This window comes from Accipiter gentilis, chromosome 7 (assembly GCF_929443795.1).
Source record: "Accipiter gentilis chromosome 7, bAccGen1.1, whole genome shotgun sequence".
Taxonomy (NCBI): domain Eukaryota; kingdom Metazoa; phylum Chordata; class Aves; order Accipitriformes; family Accipitridae; genus Astur; species Astur gentilis.
The window spans coordinates 9163175-9178031 of NC_064886.1; the positions used below are offsets into that span (position 1 = coordinate 9163175).

General features: G+C 49.4%; 1 protein-coding gene across 2 annotated transcripts; it reads right to left on the reverse strand.

The window, feature by feature from the left end:
- Positions 1 to 179: 179 nt before the first annotated feature.
- Positions 180 to 14781, reverse strand: E2F4 (E2F transcription factor 4). Of its 2 annotated transcripts, XM_049804334.1 has the most exons (10): positions 14604 to 14781; positions 12768 to 12877; positions 12050 to 12213; positions 11482 to 11523; positions 8631 to 8692; positions 8000 to 8285; positions 6755 to 6946; positions 5499 to 5546; positions 2852 to 2896; positions 180 to 2507 (listed from the first exon to the last, which is right to left on the reverse strand). In XM_049804334.1, exons 1-10 carry the CDS (start codon positions 14748 to 14750, stop codon positions 2392 to 2394), a joined length of 1212 nt encoding a protein of 403 aa, XP_049660291.1. In that variant the 5' UTR covers positions 14751 to 14781; the 3' UTR covers positions 180 to 2391. The 2 variants fall into 2 exon arrangements, with proteins under 2 accessions (XP_049660291.1, XP_049660292.1); XM_049804335.1 differs by lacking the exons at positions 180 to 2507; positions 2852 to 2896 and adding an exon at positions 2903 to 4384.
- Positions 14782 to 14857: the final 76 nt, after the last annotated feature.

Consider the following 14857-nt stretch of genomic DNA (forward strand, 5'->3'; position numbering starts at 1 on the left):
CCGGCCTCGATGGCGGTGCCGGACGCAGCCCCGAGCAGGCCCAGCCCCCTCACCTGAGCTGACGCGGGTTCGGCGGGACCCACCTCCCGCCGGGGAAGGAGCCCGGCCCCGAGGGGGGCGGCCGGCACCCCGCGTTTCGGGGGCACCCCCTCCGTCCGGCCTCGGCCGAGGTGGGAAGCTCTGGAAAGTTTTTTGTTTATTCACGTCAGAGAACACTATACAAATATTACAGGCAATTTGTTTCTTTCCTTGCAAAAAAAGTATAAAAATAATCTTTATATATGAATCAAAAGTTCATTTGCGACTGTAAATTTTTCTCTAGGTGTCCTTTTCCAAAGGTCGTCTAACTGGTGGTGGCAAACGCGAACACTCGGGAGGAGGGCGAGGGCCAGGCAGTACGCGGAGAGCTCGAGCTACACCAAAGCCACGGAGCCTAGCTAACGCGCGCGCAGGGCCGAGGGATGCCGAGGAGGGAAGGTTCGTGGACTAGCTGCATGCGGGCTGGAAGTTCACCCCCCTGCAGGGTCCCACGCCGTGGCTGTCTCGCCGGCAGCAGCTGCCCGCTGCCACACTAGAGACCATCCCGTTGTTCCTCCTGAATTCTTCAGGCTTTTCCCAAAGAGGACGCCGGTGCTTCAGGGCTGCAGAGAGGGGTGGCTCTTCTCGAGGAGTCCCACACAGAACAGGATGGCCCGAGGAGCCACCTCAGGGATCCACATCCCAAGCATATACTCTTCTCACTTCTGCGGGCTCCAACAATTGAAGACTTTACATCCCATATTCCTGGTGCTCCAGCTGGCTGTGTGGTTTACAGGCGGCGAGCAGCTAAGCGGAGAAGTTAAACATCAACTGGTTACACGGCTGGCTGCAAGCTACCTGTCTGCAACGGCGAGCCACACTCCTGGCCTGGTGCTCTCTTCGGTAGTTTGCAGAGCAGGAAAGGCAGGACAGCTGTTGCCACCACATCAGCAGGAAGATGTGCAAAACTGAAGACACTCAAATACAGGATCTGACCGAAAACCAAAGTCGGGGCTTGCAAAATACAACACAGATCCATCAGGGCATTTTACTCCAACTAAACTGCACAAGGTCCAAGACTGGTACCACCTGATCATCGTAACGAACCCAACAGCAGACCTTCCTTTACAATGGAAGAAGGTATGAAGAAAGCAATGAAGAAAATCTTGCAGAAAAATAATGCAGAGAAAGCATCACACCAGGTAGCAACCTGCCACAGGATCAGGAATTGGGTGTGTGGGTATGGATACTAGAGGAGCAAATTCAAATATACAGAAAGCTTGATCCTGAGCAGATGCTGAGAGGAAAAAAAGGGGGGAGGGGGAAGCACTATTTTGACAACACCTACATAACTTGTCACAGCACAGTACTACTGAATTGTTACTGCTTGGTCGCCTTTTAGACAGTTGAAGGCTCAAGTGCAATGGTTGGAGAAGATAGCTATTTGCAAATATGAGCAGGCTCTGATGTACCTGGAGTACCTTACAGGCACCAGCTGGAGCAGTCTTACCCTTTCAAACATCTCTTCACTCAGGCAAAAACAAATAAAAAAATAAAATAAAAAAAAAACAACTTACTGGCACCTCTTCTTTAGCCCTGTAGAAACAGCACAGCTGCTGTACAAAGAGCCAGAGCCCCTGGGCTCATGCATCAGCGGACTGGTGAACACACAACCAGCATTCCTGCTGATGCACAAGCAGGGAAAGACTCAGCTCCCGGGTCCTACTAGGAATGCTCAACTCCTGAGTCCCACTAGGAGGCACAGCTGGCTAAAAAAAGTGCTTTTTCTTGCAAAACATACTAGCTTGGTCTTGAGTCACTGGAAGAAATGGACACTTTGGTACCTTTCCACCCTTCTCCCCCATTGCTGTCATTCAGAAATATAACCACCCCAATCTGAACTGCTCACATTGAGAAATCTAGCTAACTACCTCTGGGCTTGTGAACTGACCACGATATTAGGGCTCCTTGTAGCAGCTGGTACCTAGGAGGTGCAAAGTGCCTCTAGGAGTGCAGGAAAAACCAAGGCATGCAGATTTGAGGAAGCTCGGAGAGGCACATGGGCAAACTCTACAGGTGAACTGGGAACACTCAAAACACAGACCCTTTGAAGTGAGGCCCAGGATCCAGTGGAGAGAGAGATACGGCGGAGTGAGTTGCACATGCACCTTGCACGTGCAACAGAGGAAGAGGAAGCAGCTACAGGGAGGCTCCCGGCCTGCAAGTCCATATCTCTTGGTTCTGAGTCCATACGAGAGCATCTCTGAATCGCTCACTCATCGAGCTCTAGCACAAAAGGAATCCAAAAATAGACACTTTCCAAAGAGTTACAAAACGGTCTGTGTTTGCAAGGCTCACAGCCGCACTGAGAAGTCAGAGGTTGAGGACAGGCACGTCAAAGAGGTCACAGACGCCTTCACTCTCATCCAGGTTATAGATGTAGTCATGATCTCCAGGTGGAGGGGAGAGGCGGAGCAATGGAGCAAACACTGGGGAAAGAAAAGCCCATGGTTGGTTACTAAACTCAGCACTCCCACACTGAGCCAAGAGCTGCCAACAGGCGCTGAGCTGCAGAGCCATGAGGAGGCCACCTCACAGTAACAGTCTTTGAGCTTGCTTCAAGTCAGCCTTGCAATATGGAAGAGACAGGCTCTTCTGGTCCTCACACCTCTCTCAGGGACAGGCAGGACAGCGAGAACAGAGTCTGTGTCCAGAGCCCAGAAGAGATGAGGGTGAGTCTGTAGTCGCAAGACTGTCAGCTGGGTAAAGTCATACAATGTGGCCTTCCTTCCCTGGAGAGGCCACACCATGATGGGGAGACTCAAAGACTCACCTTCAGATGACATCAGCTCTTCCAGCAGCTCAGAGTTCATACATTCTGGGAAAGAGACAAGCATGGTTAAGCAACACAGTCTGCTTTCCTGGTCTGCTTCTGTGTAGTTCCCCACCCTTCCCAGGGTGGTCTTCGCCCTTGTTATCCCTCCTCTGGCTAAGGCACAGTGTGTGCAGCAGGTAGTGGCGAAAGGAGGCTTGGCCCTCCTGCCACAGGCAAAGGGAAATCTGTGTCAGACAATTAAAGCTACATCAAAAAAATTCTGCAGGAGGTTTCTGCTTGCTTTAGCTCAACCACACGCCAGTCTCCTTCATATGACAGGCTGTGCCTTACCCCTGCGCTGGCATGCTAGCTGGTGCCCCAAACTCCTCCAGAGGAAACTCCTCAACATGCATCTGAAATTGAGCTGGTAAAGCCCGACTTATTCACAGTCCTCAACTACCCACCAACTTTGCTAACAGTGGGGGAAAAAAAATAAAAAACAAATGAGCTGTTCCAGAAGCAGTAGAACTAACGAGCCTCCAGCTTCCTCCAGATTTGTGTCCTTTGCCCCCTTAATTTGCTCCCCTTGCCCAACGGCTGCGCTGTGGCTAATCCAGCCATAGGCCCTGGCAGATTCACTGGCTGCCTGCTGCCAAACAGAATGAGCATCTGAGCTCTCCACATCCTTCCTTAATGGGCCATTAACTCTGCTCTCCCCTCTACTGCCCACACAAAACTGTAAAAAAATTATCTCTGAAATGTCATTCCTTCCTCCAGTGTTGTTACTCTTGGCTAGTAGGTTCACGAGGCACTTGAACAGTACACAAGCAGCCAAACAAAGCATGTGCAAGTCAATCTCTTTTCTTGAAGAAACTAAGCATTTGAAAACAACTTTCTGAATACCTCTCTCACTTTACCAAGTTCAGATAGTGAATATCTAACTCAATCTAACTGGGCTGATGAGATACCACCCACGCTTGAAATAAGCTTTCCCAAAGAAACTCAGATGAGCCCATTTTCAAGACACCTATCCACAGCAGGCTATTTCCCAGAAGACAGGAACCTACCGGTCTAATTCAGTGCCATGACATGAGAGAATTCCAACAATGAGCAACTAGACAGGACTAATACCAGCTTCAATAAATAGCAATTAAATGCAGAACCTGCGTTCTTGGATCAGGGCTGGGAATATAGCAGGGTGTGTATATGTGTGTGTTGAAATCCAGGTTTCTTCCAGGATACGAGTTTAAAACAAGCAGTTATTAAGTACCCATTTAAAAGAGAGAGAAAACCACGCAGAAAAAGTAATTCCAATACAAAGCACTAAGGAAGAACTGCAGGCTCTTGCAGCTTAAACTGCATAGCCTGAAAGCAGCCACCAGTGCCAGGGCAACATTACTGGGATCACACACGGATGAAAGAGGCTGCATGGAGCATGCTGCAAGTCCCATTTCTCTGAGCTCTGTAGTGTTCCTTTTTTCCAGTCCTGAGTTTTGCCTCTGTAGCTGTCGACTCTGTTTTGTCCTTCACTCCTGGATTGTCATCTTCCCCCTCCAAATTGGGAAGAATACTCCATAAAACAACATACATTACCATAGACGGCAAACACCTCCTTTTTAATAGTGTCCACATAGTCACACAGTACTGTTAGTTTGCGTTAAGCTAGATCTGCACGGGCTGGGGCCTTGCAGCAGTTTATGTCTCACATTGCGAAGTCACATTTGTTCTGCAGATGTACTCAGTCATTACCAAGACCTCATCCACCATCTCCAGCAGTGGGCACTGGGCAAGGAGGAAAGGTGCACTCCAGGCCAACTGTGGAGGCCAGGGCTCCTAGCACACAGATTGGAGGCTCACACGTGCGCATTTGGGACTGTGGGGTTTTTACGCAAAGGCAGCACTTTCACAAAGCACCTGCTAGAACACAGAACTAGGGACTGTTGTTGTACATATCCTGTCACCACAGAAGTGCTTGTGTGTACTCAGCTCTGCCTAGCTGTGGGGCTAGAAAGTATTCTGACAGCACTGAAGGGAAACAAATGTGCAGGTAAGAAGAGTTTCCCAGTTTAGGCTTATGTCAGATCAAATTCCTTCACCTCTCCTGCCCTTAGCCCAGAGTCTGTCCCACCATTAGGCAGTGACACCCAGAGATTCCTTGGGCAGAGGCAGAACTCCTAACACAAGTTAACAGCATCTCCTCCCCTACTGCTCCAAAATTACTAGCACCACCAAAACCACAGAGGGATATTTTGAAGAGAGAAGACTCTCCCTAGATTATTTGCTTGGATTAGCCTCAGGCAGGCTACAGCTGAACAAGACTAACAGGGATTTTTCTTTCACATGGTGCAGACAAGTTGGAGAAGGAGCATGGGAAGGCAGAGCACAGATTAGCATTGGCATGGTGACAGGAAAACCCTCATCCGCACACTGTAGGGCAAACTCTAACAGAGGCTGCTGGCAACATGAAGACAGAAAAATACATACAGAAACCAGTAATTTTAAGAGTGTCTAACTACAAGTAGAGACCCAGCAGCCACCAACAACCACAAGCACCATACAAAACCACAACCCCAAAATAACCCAAAAAAGAGTGAATAAAACGAGCTGTCCCACTTCTGTGGGTAGATGGGCACAGAACAAAGCCATGGTCAGGGAGTGAACATACCTCTCGTTGGATCAAACATCTCTGACAGCTCTTTGGGAAGTTCCAGTACTGCAAATACAACAAACCAAATGGTTTGCATCGTTACACAAAGAGTCTGAAATGCTTTACAGCACAATCACCTACTGTCCTACTGCACTCCTTATGCACCCAAATCATCCTGTGCCACCAGAAATTGTGCCCCCAGACCCCATGTCACATACTTCTGCTGAAATGGTAAGAAATAAAATACTTAAGCTCGACTACTTTAAAATAAATCTGTATTATATGTATCAGGAGCCCTGGGACATGAACACGTTATCACAGTCAGCAGCTCTAGAATAATTCCCTGTATGCAAGCCTCATATGGTGTCAGCTTCCATATACCACCTCGATTTATCTTGTATAGGATGAGGGCGTGCCTTTAGAGAGTCAGCACAGGCCCACTGGGAAATGCTAAGCTATACACATATCACAGGCCTAATTCCACAAACAAGTCTACTCCAAGATGAAGACAGACAGTTCACACTTCTCAGACACGCTAGCAGCAGAAGTATGACAAAAGCACTGTGTGAGGTACATTTGAGGAAGATTTCCTCTTCTAACCATAACCCTCTAGCCTAGAGTGTTTCTGCAGTGAAGGTACGCTTCGAAACATTAAAGCAGTGTGTCCTACCTAGAGGATACTTTTCTCTCCTTGGGCCACCCTGCCATTTCCTGGCATAAAGCTCAAATGTCCCTTTTTTAAAGCCCATTTCACCTCACCAAGCACATCAAGGAGCTCCCCAAATATACACTGTGAGATCATTAAGACCACAAGATGACTAAAAATAGATGAAGTATTCCTAAGTAAAGGAGGAAAACAGAGACAAGAGCTCTCCTGATACAGGAAAACTCCCCATGAGCTACAAAGGTGCTCTCAGTGATGGCTGGAAATTCTATAGCTTCATGCAGTCTCAAAATTGGACCTTGCACTACAGAAGGGACTGCAAGGGAATAATCCTACATGTAACAGCAAAGATGCATGTCATGCGAGTGTCCCTCACAGATTTTCTAGTACTGACGTCACAGAAAGTGGTAGGACCCTAGACATGACAGAGTCACCTTCTCACCAGGTTCCCCAGCACCCTCACAGGGAAATGCCTACTCATCCCTTGCAGAGTCTGGCTGACAGCAAAGGAAGAACAGAGTTCAGCTCCTTCCTCCAGGCCTAGCAGCCTTTCCCTCGCTCCAAGCTGCATGCTTTTGGAGCAACGCATGAAACAAGGGTGCATACTCACTTCCTGTGGGGTCGGGCTTGATCGGCTCAAAGGAGGTAGAGGGGCTGTGTAGGACGGAGCTGCTGTCCAGCGAGGCAGAGGACTGCAGTGGCTGTGTATCTAACCCGGCTGGCTGGCTGGCCGATGCGGACGCATTGCCGAGGGGGTCAAAGTTGCCACTGCTCTTGGACTCTGCCGCTGTGACACCGCATTCTGGAAAGAGCCACAGACACACACAAGAATGTAATCTCCCACCAGTCCCAAAGCAAGCAGCTGCAGCACAGACCAAAACCTCACTGGCAAGGCTGGCCGAGCACAAACAGCTGCATAGGAAGGCTTTCACCCAGCAAAAACTCCCAGGTCCAGCTGCAGTTCTGCTGGAGAGCAGCAGTCTTGGTGGTGCCAGGCTGCACATAAGCCAAGAACACACTCTCACAGCAATTAACACAAGCCGGGTAGTAAGTTACACCAGGAGAAGCGTGGCCAGCACACTGAGGGAAGTGTGGGGCTGAGGCCGCACTTGGGGTACGGTGTCCAGCTTGGCCATCCTCCAGTTCAAGAAAGATGTGGAGAAGAACCAGCTGAGGGCTACCAAGATGGCCAGGGGGCTAGGGCACATGGCCTACAAGGAGGGGTGGAGGGAGCTGGGCTTATTCAGTAAGGCAAAGAGAAGTCTAAGGGCAATCTAACAGCAGCTTGCAGCTACCTGAAAGGCAGTTACAAAAATTAAGAACTTCTCGGTGGTGCCAAAGAATGTAACATGCAGAACAGGCATGAGATGCAGCTCAAAGGATCCAGACATCAGGAAAAAGGAATTCACTGAGAGGGTGCTGCAGCCCTGGAAGAGCTCACCAAGGAAGCTGGGGATCTCCACTGCTGAAGGATTTCAAAATTTAGCTGGACAAAGCCACAAGCAACCTAATCTAGAATTTTTGACAGTCTTTTTTCAAACTGAAAGCTGAACTTGAAAAGACCCTTTTACAAACTTCTGCTAATCAATGAATCTGTGTGATTAGTCTCTCCCTCACCACTGCTCCTACAGGGTGCCACTACCCCCTCAAGCCAAGTGTCTCATTTCTGTTAACACAGCCAGTCCCACTAATCGAGACAAAAGAAAAGGCTGGCTGCAGCAAAGGCAGGGGTACCTCCCTTGCCAGGAGCTGAGGATGCTGCACGACCAGCAGGGCCAGCCCCAGCCAGGCCAGGGAACATACTCTCCTTTCTCAGCCACCATCCTGTTTCTGCCTCCCATAGCCTCCCTCTCACCTGTGCTTGTGGCTTTCTGCACGGGAGGGCTATGGTCCTGAGTGCTGGTAGGTGTCGGTGTAGAGGGTTGGGTGCTGCTGGGAACGGATGCCTCTTGGAAGTGTGTGAGCGGTGGTATCTGCGGTTTTGAGGGTGCAACTGCCTGGCACTGAATGAGGTCTTCAGGGGGAGGGACAGGTAGTACGACAGGAGGAGAGCTCCAAGCATCTTTGTTTACTAAGAGAACATCAATGGGACCACTTGTGCTCTTCAGATGGATCTGATACTTCTTCTGTCCATTTAGGCCCTGAGAAAAGTCAAAAGCAAAACACAACCATATATTAAATGCCCTTTTCAAACAGAACAGGAATTTCCCAGAGGCAAGACATGCTGTCCAGACAGTTCAGCATGGTTCCACACACAATTCCACTGACTCCCAGGACTATCCTCTCCCCTGGTGCTCCTCCAATTACATACTTCTAAACAACAGAGCTTTCTGGCAATTATTTAGTATCTGGAGCCTTCCTTGTCTTGGCAGTTCCTCCGACTCCCATCAAACCCTTTACTGCCAATTCCCAGCTTGGTCAATCCAGCCACAACTGCCACTCTGACACACACACACACTCCTGCGCTCTGCCCATTTATCACTCACCTCAGGGATGGGAACCTCCAAACGGGTGCCTGATGGGGCTCGAATAGCAAGGAGGGTGTCTCCTGTGAAAACAGACTGGTCAGCATTCAGCAGGCACAAACTGTTCTGACAATAATTAAGCACTGACAAAGGGCCCCTCCTCAAAGCCCCATATCTCCTGCCCTCTCTTCCATGGAGTACTGTCATTTACACCCACATGAGCTGCTAAGCATATCATACAGCTCCCAATGTGCCAGCTGCCCAGGGCACAAAGAACCTGTGAAGTTTCTCCCAAAGCAACCCTAAAGTTTTTTAGCAGCATCCTTAACAGGACTAACTTTTCTTTCTCTCAGAAGGGCTGGCTTAAATTCACTCTTAAGAACATCTGAAACCTAAGGGAACGATCCTTCCACCTGTTGTCACAAGCTTTTAGATGTGAATTATAAACAAAAGAGCACACAACTCAAAGAGCTGCACTGCCAGCAAAGAGATGGTGTCGAACTAGGCTCAGGAGTGAGGCTGCCAACAGCATGGCAACCTCATGCTGGAGTACCAATACGCAAAACCAACACTGCCCAGTCTCTACTGGCAAGAGAGCTGCCTGGTGTTAGCTGTATTGGACCCTGCACAGAGCCCAGCACATGCAGGGCTCGGAGCCAGGCTGACAGCATCCTTCCTTTTCAAGTTCTGCAGCTCCTTAAGACCTGTGCCCCTAATAACACAACAGTCACAGGCAAGCAGCTTCCAGTCCATATCTGGGTTTAGAGAAACATGAACAGAGAAATACCAGAGCTGTGAACATTAAGACATATTCAGACCGAGCAGCTAGCAGCTTTCACTTTGAATGTTTAAGCTTTCGTGTGGTTAGTATTCACACTTCACCAGTATTTTGCATTAAGCTTCACTTGATAATTAACACAGAAGATCCCCAGAGCAATGAGAGGGAGTGGACAGCAGAAGAGCACATCCTTTAATTTCAGGCAAGCAATCAAAGGTCAGATCAGCAAAAGGTACAGGGATTAAAAATACCACAGGATTTGTCAATAAGATGAGATTCCTTTAACAAATCTGCATTTAAGAAAAATATTGTTAAGAGACAAAAAAAGCACAATAAAGCTTAAAGACACAAGCTCGAGCTTTAAGACCTGTTGGTTTCAAATACAGGTGTTGCATTTCTATCTCCCTTGATAGCTATATCCCAAATACTTCTACAAAACAGTGTACAGTGTGTTTCCACTTCTTTTTTCATTCTGCAAGTGGAAAATGCATCACAGCAACAGACAGGAAAATTATGTTTCCCAGTCGCTAAAAACTAACTTTTTTTTTTTTAATTAATCCACATAATGAATCCATACTTGACAAGAGTCCAAGCATGGAAATCTTCAAGCCCTAACTCACTTTGAGAAAGCAAGTTCAATAGCAGTCAATCAGAAAATCCAGGAGCTGAAATTCAGCCTGCACCACAGTTCAAGAACACAAGAGGTCCAAAAAAGAACCTCTGCAAGGCTCAGATGCCCAGGAGAGGAAAAAAAATAAGTGATGTAAGGCATATTCATACAGGCAAACTGAACAGACAATGGAAAAACATGGATCAAGCCTCTGTTCTAGAAGGAATTCAGATCTGCCCTAAGTAAGATCTGATTTTGGCGAGGTCTGACTTCAGACGCAAACTGGTTTACAAAAACCAGGTGCAATAAAATGCAAAACACTCAATCAACCAAGCAATAAGCTGTCTGCTGGTCTCCAGTAAACTCTTCCAGACTGTTACAAGTTATCTGGCCCTAGGCACTGTCAAACTGAAAATACAACCCCTGCCCCCCAAAAGGGCTAGCTTAAATAAGAAGAAACAGTAAAGCAAAGGGGGTGATGATGCATAAGTTACCAGCAGGAACTTGAGCAGTATAAAATCCGGTGAACAAGGACAGCACACAAAGGCAAAAATGAAAAATAGAAGAGCTGATGAAGTGTAGGGTGAGAAGGGTGCTTGGAAGAGACAAGGAGAGAGTCAGACAAGGGTGAGATTATGCATGGCTGACGGAGGTTAGGGTAAATAGCTTCAATCTCTGCTGCAAGCAAGCAGATGCAGGTTGCTCGGGGTCAGGAGAGGTCAGGTGTCCACTGATGCAGAAAGGAGCTGTGACTCCACACCACTACAGCTGAGAACAGTTTATGTACTGCAGGCTGCCGTACTGCACGCTGACCAATGGGGATTTTTTTTTGGAGGGGTTCTACAGCTACCATCAAAATTGGCAATACAGAAGAAACAGAGACTCCTGTGGGTTTTCTTCACTTTTGCCCCACAGAGACAGGACATATGGCTTTTCATAGAGGCACCTCACAGCTTTAGGAAGGCAGTACACAAGGAAGTGAGGTCACAGCAAGCGGTGTATTCCCTTCTGTCCTGCTCTTCACTACCTTCCTCTTGCATTCTTGTTGGTAGAAGGCATGATGCAACTGAAGGTCCACTTTTTATACTATTTCCTTGCTTACACCCAGATTCCTACCATGCAGTAAAATTTGCTTCCTATTATTAGAACATTGTCCACCCAAGCCCTTAACATCAAGGGCTTCTAACATAACACACATACACCCACATAGTGACACCCAGCAAAAAGACTTCTTTAGGAATAGCAGCAATGTTCCTTTAAACACAAGTAAAAGAAACTGCCTGCCCCCTCTGAGGGTGACAAGAAAGATACAACTCAGCGGTACACAAACTCAGGATGGCGTCAGAGCTCGCACTACATTTAACTTAATGCTGTTGGGCAGCCCGTGGTCTGCTGCTTCCTCTTTCCTGAAGAAAGGAGAGCAGCTGGGACAGACTGATAGGACTGCAATGTTACATCTTTACGATGCAGCACCATTTCCTCACCTGTGAAGCACTTGCAGATATCTTCATGTGTCACATATGCTAATGTTTCCAAGGTTAAGGAGAAAGGCTGCAACTTCCTGCACAGACAGAGAACTCAAAGGGCACCTGGCATTTCCTTCTTGAGCACAAGAAATGCCATTCCCGGAAGGCTCTCCATGCCACACTCTGAAGTGGTCTGCAGGCAAGGCCTGCAAGCTACATACTCATCAGAACTGACACCCTAAGACAGACAAGCCACAAGAGCAGCTCTGCACTCAAGAAAGTGGCACCTGTGACTCGGAGAGAAGCACTTTTCTCATCATGGTAAACGTTACAGTGTTTTGTACTTCAAAAAGCCAGACAAGAAACCACACACCACAAAGAAAGCTGGTTCCCAGGCTGGACAGAGTTACCCTAATTTCAAAGCCAGGCACTGCCTCTGGAGCCTTTCAGTGCAGATTCTCCAGCAGCAAGAGGTCACCACCACCCCTCTGCCCTCAGCAGGGCAGCACCAACGCAGCCCTCAGGTCCCTGCCTTCCAGCCTAGCAAGCGAACATGGAGACAGAGTAATCAGTTCACACAAAGGATATCGACTGTTCTGCACATCTTCTGTAACGTTTTTGATGCTCTGCTGAACCCACATCTTCTGCTGCTCCAGCTCCTGTTCCCGCTGCTCCAGGTCCTCTATGTCTGCCTTCAGCTCGATAAGTTTGTGAGCTATTTCACGTGTGTTGCAGCCAGGACCCACCCCTCTGGGCAAAGTAAAAAGGAGTGACATGTATCAGCCTCTGGAGGCACTCAGACCAGCCCCATCCTCTCAGAGTGGTTGCCACCTTCCTTACTGCCACCCCTATAATACGTCAAGGCTGGATCGCTCAGAAACCCTCATCTATACCCACTCTAGATCTCCGCCTTCCTTCCAGCACAGCAAGGTCTGGTACATCTTCCTACATCCTGCAGACTGGCAGGGCTTTCCCCCATCTCCAGTGCCAAGACAGGCATCTTTTCTAGCCCAAGGTGCTGCAAATACTTAGTTTGTACCAAAATAAGAGCTCTGCTGTAAGAGATACATGGTATGTACTTCAGCTTTCCTCATTACTACCATCAGCATAGCCCAGCTGGGGGAATTACAAGCGTGCACAGGCCACTGAGGAACCTTGCTCCAAGCAAGGCATTTTAACCCCAGTGTCACTTAGATAACAGCCTCATGAAGCTCTGCTTGCCTGAAGAGGAGCAAGGCACCCATACGACAGGACCCAGGACTAAAAGGGACCTGTGAACGATTTAGACTTTCTCTGTCACTCACTTCCACTGGATGCTGTTCTTGGATTTCTTCTCGATCAACCCGATGCCTTCCAGGACATTTGTGATATCGTAGATCCGTCGCTTCTGTCGCACAGCCAAGGTATCTGCAGCCTGCAAAAAGGTTAGACACTGAACTCCAACCTCTCAGTCATGTTTCAATCCTTCCTGCCTATCAGATTAATTCCTGGCCAAGCAGTCTGCTCACCATCTCATACCTCTCATGTCCCAGCACCTCAAATTACAAAGCCACATTCTCAATGTCATTACAACCATGAGAAGCCACTGCCCCTTCATTCCCTTTCTTACCCAGCCACCTCCCCACTAAGCACAAATCAAATTCCAGCCACCTTGCTCGCGCTGGATCCAAAAATCACCATTCCTCAGCAGTGCTAGAAGACACTAGTCTGGCAGCCTAAAAATTCAGTGCTTCTTGAGGGTAAAAGAGATGGGCATGGGAAGAAGAACACAGAGAATTGTCTGTATGACTGACAACAGTTCAGCGAAGTCAACATTCAAAAGGTCTTTTCTAAATCTGATCTGATACCGCTTGATAGAGAATCAACACCTTCTCAAGAGGCAGATTCCTCTGTTTGAAAGATGCAGTGCTGGGAGGAGAGTAAGCACAGCTGTAAGGCAGGAGCTCCTGAGCAGCCCTGGGACTTCCCTGCCTTGCTTACACAACTCTCCTCCCCTCGGTTTTCGGGACACACTGGACTGCGCTGATACGTCTGTTTCTGCTACCGCATGGCAACCAAGCACCAGCAAGAGTTAACATGTGCTGTACTGGCACAGCCAGGACCAACAGTGTCAGTTCCCTCTCACCTACCAGTAACAGACCGGGACTTTAGAGACCCTACACGGCACAACTGATCAAACCATGCTAACAAATACGAATGCACTTAACAGCCATTTTAAGCAAGAAAATATTGCCCAAATCCAAAGATACAACAATTTGGCACAGGAGAGGAATGAAGCCTATAGCCAGGAGACTCCTCCAAACCATGCATCTTCAGAGCTTTCTGACACTCGTCTACTGCTTGTGAAGGGTCAGAGCGCACTCGCACGCATATCCACCTAAGAGGTATTTGTATAAACCACAGCAAAGGAACTTCACCTATAGAAAAGGCCAAGGTTTAAGTACCCTACGTGCCACAAAGACAGAGTTACTTCCTCTAGGTGAAGATCTTCAAAATGCAAAAGCAAGGCACATTAATGGGCCACTTCTCCACAGCCTAAAGGCATCAGGGACAACCTTTGGCAGAGATGAATCTGACCACGCTCCCCTTCCTGCTCTATGCCAGGGCGGGGCAAACTGCAGTGGGGAGGAACAGTTTCTATAGGTCTCTGTTTCTATATGTCTCAGAGGCTCTACAGGGCTGGATCATTTTGGTGCTGGTGATCAAGTAGCACCTTGCTGCGGGGTAAGAATGCAGAAGAGAAGACGACGGCCAAGCAGGGCTCCCACTGAATCACACAACTGCCTGCAACGTCAGGCAGGGTCCGCTGCCTCCTCTTTCCTGGGCAAAGCGGAGGGGCTCGGTGGGGAGAACTGCTCGGAAGGAAGCGGCAGGAGGGAACAGTAGGGAGGCAGGTGCAGAGCCCCCTCTGCATGCCCTCAGCGCGGCTGGCAGCTCTGCCGTTCCCCCGGGGGCCCCCCCCCCCTTTCCCTGCACCTGCTGCACCGGGCGCTGCCGTGCCCCGACTCCCCCCCCCCCAAAAAACCTGCCTCGGCCCCCGGAGAACCTGGCCCGCAGGAGCTCGGCTCCCCCAGCAGCAGGACCCCGGCCCGAGGCGGGAGCTCCCGCAGAGCCCCCCCCGGGGGCGGCGGGGCCCTCACCAGCTTAAGGTCGAGCACGCCGTCCTTGGCCTCTTGCAGCAGCGACACGAACTTGGTGGTCAGCAGCCCCAGGCTCTTCTCATGCCGGCTCGGCGCCCCCGCAGCCCCGCTCCCACCCCCGGGGGGCTGGGGCCCGCACTCCGCCATCTGCCCGCCGCCGGCTCCGGCCCCTCCGCGCTTCCGCTTCCGGGGCCGCGGGGCACGATGGGAACTTCCGGGGCCGGGGGTTGGGTGGGGGCGGCTCGACGGCCGGG